The sequence below is a fragment of the Gavia stellata genome, chromosome 6 (assembly GCF_030936135.1).
Source record: "Gavia stellata isolate bGavSte3 chromosome 6, bGavSte3.hap2, whole genome shotgun sequence".
NCBI classification, from domain to species: Eukaryota; Metazoa; Chordata; class Aves; order Gaviiformes; family Gaviidae; genus Gavia; species Gavia stellata.
The window spans coordinates 23,130,619-23,145,898 of record NC_082599.1 but is presented as its reverse complement, the minus strand read 5'-3'; the positions used below and the strand labels follow the sequence as shown (position 1 = coordinate 23,145,898).

General features: G+C 39.2%; 1 protein-coding gene across 1 annotated transcript in view; it reads right to left on the bottom strand.

The window, feature by feature from the left end:
• The window catches only part of CUBN (cubilin), a 149,338-nt gene that overhangs the window by 111,247 nt on the left and 22,811 nt on the right, over positions 1 to 15,280 (bottom strand). Inside the window, exons 18-23 of the mRNA XM_059818798.1 lie at positions 13,442 to 13,598; positions 12,637 to 12,815; positions 11,982 to 12,144; positions 11,515 to 11,731; positions 10,396 to 10,526; positions 460 to 646 (exon numbers count right to left, since the gene is read on the bottom strand). Of these exons, the coding sequence (XP_059674781.1) occupies positions 460 to 646; positions 10,396 to 10,526; positions 11,515 to 11,731; positions 11,982 to 12,144; positions 12,637 to 12,815; positions 13,442 to 13,598 (1,034 nt within the window). The remainder of the gene's footprint in view (positions 1 to 459; positions 647 to 10,395; positions 10,527 to 11,514; positions 11,732 to 11,981; positions 12,145 to 12,636; positions 12,816 to 13,441; positions 13,599 to 15,280) is intronic.

Sequence of the window (15,280 nt, the reverse complement as noted above, 5' to 3'; positions counted from 1 at the left end):
TGGAGGATCTGTACCATGATCTTCCCAGGCACAGAGGTGAGGCTGACAGGTTGGTAGTTCCCAGGGTCCTCCTTTCTACCCTTTTTAAGAATGGGTGCGATGTTTCCCTTTTTCGAGTCACCTGACTGCTATGACTTTTCAAATATGGAGAATATGTCATAAAACAGGCAATAAAACTCTTTGTTTCTGCACTAAGGAAAACAACGAGAATGCAGTGCATGGGAACACAGTCCACATACTCCACTTGCTCTGAGAACTGGAACTTACCAAGTGGGAAAGCTGACAATGGAGCAGGATGGGAGGAGGAAAAGGTAACCTTTAAAGTTCTCTTTTAAGTTCTTTTCCCACATTGACAGCACAGGTGTATGGTTAAAACTATAGCTTCTGTACATGCCTAAATGGCTTTGGACAACTTCCATGGTTATCAGTAATAAGGACAAGAGAAATAATTAGGCTTGCCTGATTTCTACATAATCCTCTGTACAGCGTTTATTCCCTTCCAAGGTGAAGTTGGTGAAGCGCAGCACAATCTGTCTGTTTATTCCCACTGTGATGGTGTATATGCACTCCGTCCGGACAGGGTAGTTATTGGGATAGTTTGGAGATGTTAGCACACCAGTTTCAGTACTGTAGTTGTGTGAGCACACTTTAAAAGAAAAGAAAGAAGTACGAATTAATTTAGTATGTATGCTAAATTAACAGGAAATTTCTATTTCCAACAGAGAGAGGGGCAAACATCCTGTGCTCCTGTGCATTATAACTCTTCCTGGACACATCTTACTGCTGAATGTCATCACTATAAACTAAAACCAGAATCCAGATTTTTCATGTATTTCTTATATTTGAGTTGATTTGTTCAGCTTTTACCAGAACACCATGTCTGTAATAAATAGGCAACATAAGAGTAATTCCAGCTGCCTAAGTTGGCTTTGACCTAAAATCCAGGTAAGCAGAGAAAGGAAACTGAAAGGCATGTCTTGATCAACACAAAAGGTAGGATTCCTGAATTTATGAAAAGCGGTGGTTGTGGAAACTGAATGCAATCTCTAGCTACAAGGAGATGCTAAATTGTTCTCAGGCATTCCCCACAATCAAACTGGGAGATGGGGATTTTATATCTAAATTTCTTTTCACATTTTCTGGGTCATAGCTGACAATCCGTTGGAAAATAGTGTAATCCTTAGATTGTGAAGACAAAGCAGTTCTACTTAAGGTCTTAGACTAAAATCAGATACATCAGTTATTCTGTTAGCACTGTAGAAGCATCTTGGTATCATGAGCTGGAAAGAAGAAAATAGCGTGGACTAATGCTGAGCCAGAACCTGAGCAATAATTAAAAGGAAGTTCTTTCAATAGCACAGAAATAAAGACTAGGAATAAAAATATCTGCTATACAATGGTACATGAGACTTATTTTGGAGAGAACAATTGTTGTGTATTAGTTGATCGCAGTCTGGGTAAGGTTTGTGATCCGGCTGCAAAAAGGGCAAGAAGAAATGTAATCCATGTCAGGTGATTTCAGTTGAAACAGGGAATCTTGATGCCACTGCACAAGGTAATGATGACATGTCACCTGGAAAAATGTGGATAACCATGGTCACTGATGTTCTGGAAATCAAATGAGAACAAGTAAGACAGAGGATGTGGAGATAGCAGGAAATTAGTAGATTAGTAGGCAAGAGATACTAGAAGAGCTTAACTTGTTTAGCTTAGCAAGTGCAGAGAAAAAGAAAGAGATAAACATAAAGAAGCATGAAGAAAAGACAAACAGAACACATTCTCAATGACAGTACAAGCTCTGAAGTTAAAAACTGTCCATGAATACAGATACACAGAAATTAGGAGAAAGTTTCTATCAGGAAGTGAGTTTCTAGGGCAATCATCCAACCAACATAACAGATGCAGAAAGGGGAAATAAGTCCACTGTGTTTTAAGACACAGTTTGATTAATTTAATTAAGAAGGGGATCACATTATGTAGCTCCTGGCAAAAAAAAAAAAGGCGGGGAGGCATAAAATTGTAAGCTGGATTTGATGACCCCGGAGGCTCGTTCTGGTCCTTCATTCCCGTTTCAGGTCCTACAGGTTGCAAATATAAGAAGTGAAAGTAGATTTCTTAAATATTTTCTATCAAATAGACAGGGTTAGACTAATTATAAAGCACAACTGAAAGAGCAAGCAAAATATTATGATTAACTTTATACTTATTTAAGCTGGTTGCCACAGATCTCTGAAACCTGTTTTCTAACATAGCACAGCTGCAGTGTAGTAATACTTGTGCTTAACACTTCAATATGCGTCATAATTTAGGGGGAAGGGATGAAATTACAGTTCAGGCCCTCCATGTCTAAGGTTGGTCATTTCTATGTCTGATCTCTATCCATTCTATCTACTAAAATGTTTTTGCTTTTAAGGCTGTCTTTTTTAATGGTGGTTTTTTGCATTCTTGGTCACCTGGAAGGCCTCTGTTGAAAATGTTTTCTGTGGGATAAATATTCCCAAAGCTAGCTACCAGACTCATGTTCATAATTCATCACAAAGAGAACAAAGAAACATGACACAGAAATAGGCCAATAATTTTCTGCTATAGGGTTGTACTTTGGTACTGACAAGTCAGAAAGGTTCCATGCACTAGTTTACCTAAAATCACAATCTATTAGAGTCTTTATCTAGAATTTTAGTCATTTGTGTTTTCCATCACAGATATGCTCTAATGTATGCATATAACAATCAGGTTAGTCCTGGTCACCTTAAAAACCTTGTGCTGTCTTATAAATCCTTATAATGCCCTTGCTGTGCTGCCAGCTCCTGTAGTGTTTCATGATATATAGGGCTTATCATCAACCTCAGATCCTTAAGTCATATGATTTCTTGAGAACCCTGCCTGCGGGGTTAGAAATCTGACTTAGAAATGTGACCCAAGTTTTTCCTAATGGCTCATTACACAAAAAGCGAAAAACATTAAAATGTGTGTATATTTATTAGGTTACTTATTTTAACTAAGTATTTCCTCCTGATTTTGGAGGGGTAGGTGCCTGACTCATGCACATTTAATGGTTAGAGCTGTTGCAATACTGCCGTTCCTTATTCACTCAGAGGCTGAGACCATGAATACTAGCTTTCAGCCTGGAGAATATTAAAATTGATGTACTAGATAAGGGCCCTTAGGGTAAAATTAGCAACACGGAAGCCAAAATATTTTTATCAGCCCTTTTAAGAACAATTTCCACAGAATTGTCCAGGTTCCCTTCCTCACCAAAGTTTGCTTTCTTGGGAGTAATCCATACAGAAACTCATATCCCAAGTGTGCTGTTTTAAACTGGATGTTGTATACTGCTCTACACTTCACATAACAATCTTCTTTATGAGCTAAGGGGGATAAATACAGAAGGTGGAGCAGTGACTGCCTTAGAAATGTCAGACTTCTGGCTACAGTGAAATAAATCCAAGTGTAGATGCTGCTATGATGATTAGGAAAAGCATAAATGAACTCATGTTTTTTGTCAGCCACCTCTCTTCTGGTAACTGGATTCACTGGTTGTGTCTTACTTTCATTAGGAGAGCTGGCACTCCCCTTTTGCACTCACCTCACTAACACAGCATTTGGGGGTGTGCTTGGGCAGTAATAGTTCCTTCAGTGAAAACTGTTAGCAAAGTTAGTAGGAAAAAAGTACTTTAACTCCTTTGCCAAAGTTCAGAATGCAGTCTAACTCCATAATTTGATTATAATATGCCTGGAAAAAATATTAATTCAGTTTAGTCTGAAGACACTTATCACAGCTCATGAAAAACAGAAGGCAGCAGCAATTGTCAAGGACAATTGCACATCTTGCCTTGCCAGTGTGTGAGGTTTTGAAAGCTATTCAATCTGCTTTCGGATTTTGGTACTAAATGTGTTTGCTCTTCTTAAAAATGCCATAAATGGCAGTAACCCACTGTAATAGCCAACAGTGGAGAAAAATGCCAGCTTTTGTACCACTCACTCATGATTGCATACTGCAGAAAATTATATCCATGTTTTTTCCCATAAAGAGATACTGATCAGTTGCCACAATTCTAATTAATCAAAAATAAAACTATAGTGTCATATGTAAAATGGCAGTTTCTTCCTTTTAATCTCATTCTGCCAAAGGAAAACTGGGATCCCTAACAATTAGACTTTTATGTAACACTATGCATGTTTAGAAAAAAAGGAAGAAACTATCACATGAAGTATATGCCTCTCCACAGGCAATGGAAAAGCACATCTGCACTTCAGGGTCTTCTGTTACTGCTGCTGGCAGATGCTAACAGACCTAATTTTTACCAAGAATGCACACAAAGGTCCTTTGTACCATTTCAGACCCAAACTCCTTAGAAACACTGGGTACAGCGGTTCAAAAAGAATCTCTGATTCTCTTCTGCTGATTTACACATAAACACACACACTATATATGGATATACTATATATACTATATATGGATATACAGGCATATATAGGCAGACTAATACCCTGATCAAACATAACCAAGTTACAGTGGTGTAATAAGTTGTCAGTTGCCAGCTGATTGAGCCTTTTCCCTGAGACTCAGGATGAGCTGAGCATATGCCCAAGATACTTGTAGGACTTCAGCTTTTTTTTCTGTCTTAGCTCAGCCTCGTTCAACCATGCCCTGTATCTCTGCATGCACATACTTGTCAGACATTACTTTCCATTCTTGTCTTTGGTTGTTCATGTGAAGAGAAAAGCCAGGCAACATCGTCCTGATAATTACTGGGTTCAGTCAGCAAGATGGGAACGGAGATCTCAACTTGTACTCAGTTATCAACAAAGAAGACACACAAATCTATACATCACTTTCAGGTGCACTTTTAAGTCCATGGGTTCACAAATGTTTTTCTTTCTTTTCTCATTCTTCTCAAACTCTGACTTCTCCAGTCAGTCATTCTCAGCTAACATATATACCATGCGATAAAGCTATTTTAAACCAAGTTACCCATCTTGATATATAATATTCACAATTCAGGATGATAAGGAGGAAAAATCTCATCTTTCACCAAAGCCAGAGAAAGACCAGGAACAAAAACTCTATCAGGAAGGCAATCTGCTAAAAACCTTGTTAAGGCTGACTTTTCTCAGCAGAAAGGATGAAATGAAGCCCCTTTAATGAAACAAACAAATGAAAAAAAGAAGAAAAAGAAAAAAAAATCCCCCCCCAAACCCCAATTCAAAGCAAAACAAATAAATTCCCACTTACTTGTGAAGATGTCGAGGACAATAAAATGCATACACTGACTCTCGTGCTATTGCTATTGGAAAATTGTGGCCTGGATCTTTCAAGACCCTGAGCAACTATTCCAGGAATGACTAAGCCCTTTCAAAGATTTTTCAATAATATTACATGGGTTATTTGTGATGTGGTCAGCCAAGACGGGCAAAAGAAAACCCCAAAATCTATCATAACACTTATATGGCTGTTGTGACATGTGTCTATCTGGTATTTGAGACCTGGACTCTAGGAAATAAATCCAAATATTACCTTGCGTTCCATATGACTTTCCTCTTATCATAGAATCATAGAATCGTTTAGGTTGGAAAAGACCTTTAAGATCGTCAAGTCCAACCATAAACCTAACCCTGCTAAGTCCACCACTAAACCATGTCCCTAAGCGCCTCATCCATACATCTTTTAAACACCTCCAGGGATGGTGACTCAACCACCTCCCTGAGCAGCCTGTGCCAATGTCTGACAACCCTTTCAGTGAAGAAGTTTTTCCTAATATCCAATCTTATCCCCCCCTGGTGCAACTTGAGGCCATTTCCTCTTGTCCTGTCACTTGTCACTTGGGAGAAGAGACCAACACCCACCTCTCTACAACCTCCTTTCAGGTAGTTGTAGAAAGCGATAAGGTCTCCCCTCAGACTCCAGGCTACCCCAACTCTCTCGACCCCAGCTCTCTCAACCACTTGTCATAAGGCTTGTGCTCCAGACCCCTCACCAGCCTGTTTCAGACCCAAACTCCTTAGAAACACTGGCTACAGCTGTTCAAAAAGAATCTCTGATTCTCTTCTGCTGATTTACACATAAACACACATACTATGGAGTCGTGTACAGATATACAGGCATATATAGGCAGACTGATACCCTGATCAAACATAACCAAGTTACAGTGGTGTAACGAGTTGTTTTTGTTGTTTTTGTTGTCTTTTATGGCCGTTGCCAGGTTAAGTTCTAGTTGGGCTTTGGCCCTTCTAATTTCCTCCCTGCAAAACCTCACAACATCCTTGTAGTCCTCCTGCATTGCCTGCCCCTTCTTCCAAAGGTCGTAAACTCTCTTCTTTTTCCCGAGTTCTTTAAAAGACAGAAAGATGACCAAGAACTAGGCATCTCTGGTACAGATGGTTTAAGTGGGCAATATACTTTTTAAACATGAGTATCATGTGGGCATATTTGACTGAAGAATTTCCATTTGTCTTGCTGCCATATGAGCTATTCACAGCTACTAGCTGCAGACTGCTAAAACAATTGTTTGCACTTTATGGACCATGGCCATGGCTGTATCTTGTGGCACTCAAATTTTTTGACAGGAAATATAGCTTTGCCATTATTTTCAGGCTACTTTTCAACTAATTAATATATCACAGATAAACCATGCTAACAAAAACGTTGTTTGCTAAGATGCATAGAGAAGTAAATTAGTTTCGTTTTATATAAAAATATTTTCTCACTCATGCTTATCTTTTTTTTTTTTACTCCTATTTATTCTTTTTTTGGGGATATTCTTGTCCATCTTTTCAATAGCTTATTCTCTGTAAAATAACTCCAGGCAAAAGCCTATTGAAATGTCTAATAGGAACCAGAAGAGCTTTGACCAGTTCTGATATTGGTTACACTCTAGCTGGCTAAGAAAACATAGCTCAAAAATATGAAGGATTCTTACTGCACAAGAAACATTATTAGAACCATATTTTCCGTAGCAGAAAAATGCAAATAGGCAGCAGATGTAAAGAAAAAAAAAATCCATAGCTTTAGTAAATCTCTCAGATATGATTATGTTCAGCAGTTTGTTACCTTTTCATAACTGTATGTACATAAAATGAGTATCAGGCCTAAACATCTCACAGTGGGAAAACTAAACCTGGTATGATTTCAGGGAAGTGGGGAGTTGCTTCTCACAGCAAAGTCCACATACACACATGTGTTTGCCTTCTCTCAGACCATAGCAGCTTCAAAACATTTTATTCTTAATAAAAAATGAATGTTACAGTTCAGTATTTATGACAACTTTATAGTACTGCTATGCTTGTGCTGGGACCAAAAGAAACAAATCTCTGTAAAGAAAACAGATTGTAGTTTCAACTTCTCTATAAGTTTATTACTCTCAGTTTCAGTAGTTATCTGCTGCCTTGCCATACTTACACAAACTATAGTGGTTGAAATGAAAAAGCATTTATTCTAGAGATCATAGTTCTAGGTCTGAGTGAGAATAAATTCAGTTTAGCTGAAGAGTAGTAAAGATACCTGTGTTAATTATGGGAATGGAAAATCATACCTGTTGTTTAGAGTTTGGATGAAGATATTATATAGTTCTAATTTCATATAAACATTTTATACAGTTTCTAGTTGTTAATAGCATTAAAGAGAAAACAGACTTGCCTTTTTAAGGCATAGTTTGAAACCATTCCAGGGACAGTGTTGATGCAGTTTAAACCTCACATGATGCATATAGCTGTGCTTTGGATGAAAGATGAGAAAACCCAATCACTGTAGTGGTGGTACGGGAGGGGAATACGGAAGAGAGAAGGCAGAGTAGCAAAACTGGACAGAAAATATTGTGGTTCATCAGCACTGAGATTAACTAACAAAACCAGAGAAACAGATAGGGTTACACAGAGACAGAAATACAGATTAATGTTGAGTAAAGAATATTTTGATCCTGATGAACTGTGAGAAGAGCTGCTATAAGAACACTTAGGAAGGAATCAAGTCTACCCATGAATTATTAATCTGAGGTAAAGTAAAAGAAAAAATATTACATTAACAAGCAACAATCATATTTACAGAAGTTACAGTTTGCAGCTGCAAAAACAGGTTCATAAAAGACTTTATAATGCTGATAATGTCACAATTTCTCACTAGTAATAACTCAGTTTTCAAACTACAGTGTCTTTCTTGGAAATATTTTTAAAAGTAGATCTTGGTTTTTGGCCTATTATTTTCTAACAAATAGAAATTAGTTCTCATTAAATCTTAATTGTTTTTACTGGCTTTTTGGTTTCCATGCCAGATAACTCAAGTATGAATGAAGGCAGCTGAGATAATGAATTATTTGGATTTATAAGTTACCTGGTACTGAATAAAGTACAGTGGCAAAATCTGTACCGGTCTTGCCTACACACATGCTTGAGAGATGAAATAATAGCCAAATTTTCCAAGCTGTCACCAAGAAAGCAGTTATTTTTCACAAGGTAGAAATTGGAAATTTAGCTGGCTTTAAACAGGTTGGAGAAAGTCAGAAAATAGGAAAAGTAAAATTATGGTCACAACAACCACATGCAACGCTACAGGCTTGGGGATGAGTGGCTGGAAAGCTGCCCTGCAGAAAAGGACCTGGGGGTGTTGATTGACAGCCGGCTGAATATAAGCCGGCTGAATATGATGCCCAGGTGGCCAAGAAGGCCAACAGCATCCTGGCCTGTATCAGAAACAGTGTGGCCAGCAGGAGTAGGGAAGTGATTGTCCCCTGTACTCGGCACTGGTGAGGTCGCACCTCAAATCCTGTGTTCAGTTTTGGGCCCCTCACTACAAGAAGGACATTGAGGTGATGGAACATGTCCAGAGAAGGGGAACGAAGCTGGTGAGGGGTCTGGAGCACAAGTCTTCTGAGGAGCAGCTGAGGGAAGTGGGGTTGTTCAGCCTGGAGAAGAGGAGGCTGAGGGGAGACCTTATCGCTCTCTACAATTACCTGAAAGGGGGTTGCAGAGAGGTGGGTGTTGGTCTCTTCTCCCAAGTGACTAGCGGCAGGGCAAGAGGAAATGGCCTCAAGTTGCACCAGGGGAGGTTCAGGCTGGATATTAGGAAAAATTTCCTTACTGAGAGAGTGGTGAAACACTGGAACAGGCTGCCCAGGGAAGTGGTGGAGTCACCATCACTGGAGGAACGTGTGGACGTGGCATTGTGGGACAAGGTTTAGTGGGCATGGTGGTGTTGGTGTGATGGTTGAACTTGATGATCTTACAGGTCTTTTCCAACCTTAGTGATTCTGTGATTAAAGAAACTAAGAGCAAACAATGAGCAGCTATTGGTAGGTTATGGCTGAATAGATGAGTACTATGAATTGCTGGTATTCATCTAATAAATCCCTCGTAGCCTGCACTCACACACACAAACAACCTAGAAATTGATTAACGATGGATACACAAATAACCCAGCTACATATGTTTCTCATTTTTACTTTTTTTCATTGTCCCACTGTACCTCTCCCGTGGTTTAATTCTGTTAGGTAGAATGTGTCCCTCTACCCACATAAATCCTTTTCTGCTACAGATCTGTGTTTAGCAGTGAGGAGATCAATAACAGACCCATGTCTATTGGGTCTGTGAAACTGGTAGTTACAGTCTTTCACCAAGAGGCTGCTTTTTCAAATGCAGGTCAGTCATTGCTAAAACACTGACAGTGCTGGAGACATGTGCAAACACTGGATCAGATATGGCGGGTTCAGCATAGTTTGAAAACACAGATGTGCCCCCACTCTGGAAAACCTTCAAATCAGTTAGAATTCTGAGTAATTTCTCAGTTTTTCTCTGCTTTAGAGAACTAAGGGAATGAACGGTCATTCTTCTCTTCAATAGTCTTTTCCCCACTAATATTATGTCTTGGCCCCCTAAAAGGAGATACTTAAAGAACAGATTTAAGGCATAACAGGAGCCTTGAACTCTGCTGGAGACAGAAACTCTGTCTTAATGAAAAAAACAGCTTGTGCTTTCAGGTTATTTTGATGCGTTATCAAATTTCTCTACTCATCATCAATACTGCACCTTAATAGGGACTAAATTAATTTTTATGGCACCTGAGAGTCTCCCATTCAAGTGAGTTGTCTATGATTGCTAAGCTTCCTAGATCACACATACTCAGCTCAGAACACACAAAGAAAATTCAGAGAACACTTTTCCTAAATAATTCATGCAGTTCTGCCATATCAGCTCTTACTGGCTTTTTAAAGAAAACAGCAGTGTTGCTTACAGAAACTGCTTTCTGCTTTCCTAGGGAGGAAAAAGCTTATGATAAAAGTAGTAGAAGAGGCACCAGGCAGTCTTCTGTTAACACAGAAAACAATGTTTCTGTTTCTTGTAGTGGTTATTTACAGTGACAGCTGAAAACATTTAATTTGCGTAATGAACAGACTGACATATTACCCTTTGATGCATCCAGGGAGATATAATTAGCTGAGAAGCCCTCAGACGCAATGCTGTGATCGGTCACGAAATACAACATCATCATGTTGCCACCACTAGTGAGAGATGGTGGAATTGATCTTCCACAGTACCTGCAGCAAAAAGATGCCCCAAATTGAATGGCAGTACTTTATGAAGCGTCTGTATTATTGGAAGAGGATTCAGCTTTCCTGAGAAGTTTGAACAGCTACACATACACATATCTCTCCTTTGGATGATACAAATCCTAGCCATATACCCTATATCATAGGACTAAATAGCACACTACATGTACAAGGGTACAAATCTAACCTGTGTGGCAAAGTCAGAGGAGAAACTGTTCATCAAGTTGTCAAATTCTTATTGAAATTATTCTATGCTGTACCTGCAACATATTCTGTTCTTTTGTAGGAGTCAGAGTGGCTGGCCAAAGACTAAGGTTGCCAAATGCCCTCCATTATGAGAATCAATTGCTCCTTATTTTCCAAAATACTGCTATGTCAGCCAACTACTTTACAGTCTGCAGCTGCAGCTGGATACTGTTCCCACGTAGTTCAGATGTTCTCGAATTCTAGGGCGGCAGGAAAACCCTGTGTATACCCCAAGTTGGAGAAGGGGAAAAAAAGAAAAGATTCTTCCCTAAGAAAATCAGGAGAAAGTGAAAACAAAATCCTATAAAATGCAGATTTTGGTTTAGTTTTTGCTGAGATCCAAATGCACAAGCTTTTAAGTAATGTTTCTTTCACTTCTGCAAGTGTTTCAAATCACATCTTTTCCTGGGCACAGATATATTAATGCTTTTGAACTTATCTTCCATAAATCAAAATGTTAATGGAGCTGGACAATGCCAGCTATTGAAACCTGTCCTTAAAAAAGCTGTCCTTTTGACACAAGTTAGTTTCTCCCAGTATAATATTTATTAAATGTGGTTCTCATTCCATGGTCAAAGAAAGCAAGCTGCCTTTGCTATCCTAGGCAGAGAAATTGCTGCTATTGTTTCTGTAATGCACAAAATCTAAGGAAACAAATTGGATGTTGAGATCTACAGAACAGTGCTCACTCTACAGTAGTTCAGCTCTATAGGCTAATGAACATATTCACCTTCCCAATTTTTGCACAGTGCTGTTGTCATATATTTCAAGATAATCCTTTCTGCAGCTATAATCAAATGCCAACTTAAATGAAGTGAATGTCAGGCGGATAAGGTAGCTGGGTTGAATGTTGATAATCCAGGTACAGTTAATACCATGTGGGTAGACATCTGGATGACCAGGACTTGTAATGGTTCCTTCCGGTCCAGTGAGAGTCTCTCCACATACTGTAGAGATTTAAAACATCAGGTTAAATTATATATTTATTAAAAAGTTAGGCACTTATAAAATTATAAACTTAAAAAATTCTTTCTGAAATTTCAGTCTTTTTTTCCTCAATGCATGCTACACAGTAACTGATTCAGAATTTGTCTCCCATTACACCATCATAAAACTTGATGGCCAACTGTTTTCAGTGTACAGGAAAATTTGCAAAGTCCCAACACTCTACACAGGAAACAACAAAAAAATCCTTACCTGTATCTAATGGCCAGTACTCAGCTCTGAAGCCAAGGTTGGTAAGAGAGGAAGCTCTGAATTTGATATAGAGATTGTTCTGTGTAGATTGCACTCTAGATGGTACAGCTGTACCACAGTAATTCTCCAAAAGAGGAGAGCCTTTGTTGTTGCCATCTCTGACCTGGAGAACAGTGTATTCAAAATACCCCGTACAAATTTCTATTACAATAAAGTTGTAAGCATAAATGAATTCATAAGAACCATATAAAAGAGATCCTTAGTAAGTCAAACCCTACCCTTTCTTTAGCATGGTTTCTATTACAGGCACATACAATGCAACCTTATGACTGCCAGAGGAGCACTCCCCCACCCAAAGCATCTCAGATGGAGAAAAGCTGAGATCTTACACCCTCAACAGCAAGTGGTACATAAATGTCCAAAACCGGTTCTGTCTATTTAAAGACATCTGATACTCGTCTCTGATTATCAAAATGGTCAGATCACCTTTGGAGAACCAAGAAAAGGTTTGGGATCCCATTATGAACCTGGAAAATCCTTTATAACTGCTGTTAGAAGTGCTTGCCTGTGAAGCAGTTCTGCTTTGGTGGAGACGAGTATGAGGAGGAACATACAGTTAAGAATCTATCTACTATTCATGTGTATTATTCTTTACCTCAACATAGTCCGAGTCACAAGTGGTGGTATTTCGAATGTCAAAGTCGATAAAGTTAAGAATCACCACTTTGCTAGCTGGCTGGGAGATGATCCACTCACAGGTCTTTGGGTGAGGGGACATCCTGGGGTAGTAAGGTGAATGGATAGTGCCTGCTCCAGACAAGGATCCTCCACAGGCTGCCAAGAGACACCAAGAACCAGTACTTGTGATGAATGGTTTCAAGGAATGTGTAATGTGATGTCTATCAACTATCACTATGAATTCAGAAGAAAACCACCCCTAAAACCTATCTTCTTACAGCATCTACTACAGATCATCCAAGTAGTATTAAGAATGTATTTAAAAGAACATACTGCTGTAAGTATAGCATAAACGTGTATATACAGAAGACCAGTTTAACTGTGCCCACGGAAACTAATGGATTTGACTAATTTGTTTCACAGACACAGATAGATTCTGTTGGTGATTAAGAACTAAAAGATAGGAAAAATGAAAGTAAAAAGATTTAGGCAGAATTATAGCTATATCATCTTTGGTATGTTAGCAGTAAGTGATTTATCATTAATAGAAGCAATGAGGGGTGCATTTCCAAGCATGCTAGGAGTGTCTACAACAGACCTACTGCAGACATCATCTTAGCATTTCTAAAAGTAGCAATAAATAAATAAATTTACTCTATTTTTTTCTTTCATTCATTTTGAAGTCTGTCTTAAACCCATTATATGGATAATATAGCATGGAAATGACTGAAAGTGTCCAAATTACATATCAGTTCACTGTGCAAGTCACCAGTTCCTCTTACCAACTTGATAAATGGCCCTGAAGCTAGCCCTTTGCCCAGAAGCATCAGACTTGAACTTGATCCAGAGACTGTTGCTGGTAGAAGTGATTGGAGACATGAGTGTGCTGTGACAGAATTTGCTAATAAGAGAAGACATCTCATTGTCACCATCTCGAACCTAGTCACCGAAAAGAAAAACCATCAGATCATAAAAGCGTTGAGATCCGATATCCAGATTAAATTATAATCTCACAAGAGCTGCTAAATAACAGAAGGAGTAACTATTTTACTTATTTTTAAGAGGGGCAACGAGTTATCACAGTAATTGGCACAAGCATATGATTTACAAGAGCTCAAAGGAAGGATCACATGATCAGCACAGAAGGCACACACACATGCTACTGCCACAGGACATTAGGATTAAACAGATCTTCTCCATGAACCACAGCTTTAGTACAATTTGGGCCTATGCTTCCAAAAGTGACACCTTTAGTATGAAAGCGACAGGTAAGGTGCTCACCAGTGATAGGTATGAAATTTTTGCCAGCACTAAAATCTGCTGGGGAAAAAAAGGGTATTTGTGATTTTCTTGCTCTGGCCATGAAGCTTCTAGCAATTTTTCAATGGCACTTCTCCAGAACAAGCACATGTCCCATCACACATCGCTTCATACATCAGTGCAGCCAGACAGCTCACTAACAAGAGATGTAACTCAGTCCCTAAAGCGGTAAAGAGGTATACTGACGTCTTTTCATTACTTTATCTGAAGGCTCCAATGGATTATAATGACAATGAAGCTGTATCAGGGAATCACTTCCAGCTTTTACCTTTTGCACTGCCAATCTACTGACCTCAATCAGTTTGCTAATCAAAGGAGAAATGTATCATCTTATGTGTTGTCCCAGAAGTTGATTATAAAACTTGATTCTCAAGGGGACTAGAAGGGAAAGAGTTATTTGCACCTCCAAACTTCAGCTCCTGAATGCAGAGTCCGTTAGTAAGAATAGGTGCATCCAGGGGACCAGGCAGAGCACTGGTGTAAGTCAAGGAGATCTGAACACCCTCTGAGGTGCCCATCTCATTCCAAGAGGGCAGCCAACAAGCTGAAGTCCAAAAAATAGGTCCTCTGCTATTTACCCAGGCAAAAAATGCAATTTTTCTCCCAAAGATTCTCCTGAAAATAAAATAGCTCTTTTCTGCTGTAAAAGTGGTGGTAGCTCACGTAGCTGGAGCTGCTTTTAAATGCACCTATATGCTGTCGACCCCAGAAAATCATTCCAGTGAAATCATTGGCAAAGCCAGGGACATCCAGCTTTCAGGGCCCCTCTCATCACCTCTTCTTTCCTCCTCAACTGTATTCCTCCATGGGCTGGTAGAGAAGGCAGGGAACCCTGGTCAGTGCCCTGGTGAACAGGCAGTGGCTGGCCTGCTTGCCCAGCTTTGGCAATCTCAAGCTGGTGAGATGGCTTTCTGACTAATGGATATTTTTAATTTCCCTGGAACTTGAGTTTAAGGTGACAGAATTATACTGGATTTACAGCGGAGCAACTGAGATCAGAATTTGTGCTGGAATATTTAGAAAATCTTTGGACAGCAGTGAAAGTTTCCAGAACTATAGTTCACAGGAGTTTACATTTTTTCTTGAGCTGATTCTCCTTACATTTTTGGTTTATAAAGCCCAGTGAGTAGTGATAAAAATAACAGGTTCTCTAAACCATGTGAATAATGTCTCCCGTTGCCAGTTAGAAGGATGGCATGGAAAAGGAGCTGTCTTGGCTAACACCTTACCTCTGCAGCACCATGTCACAGTCTTTCTTAAATAAGTGTTATTGTCTCTAGTTTCCTATTGCAGACCCCTGG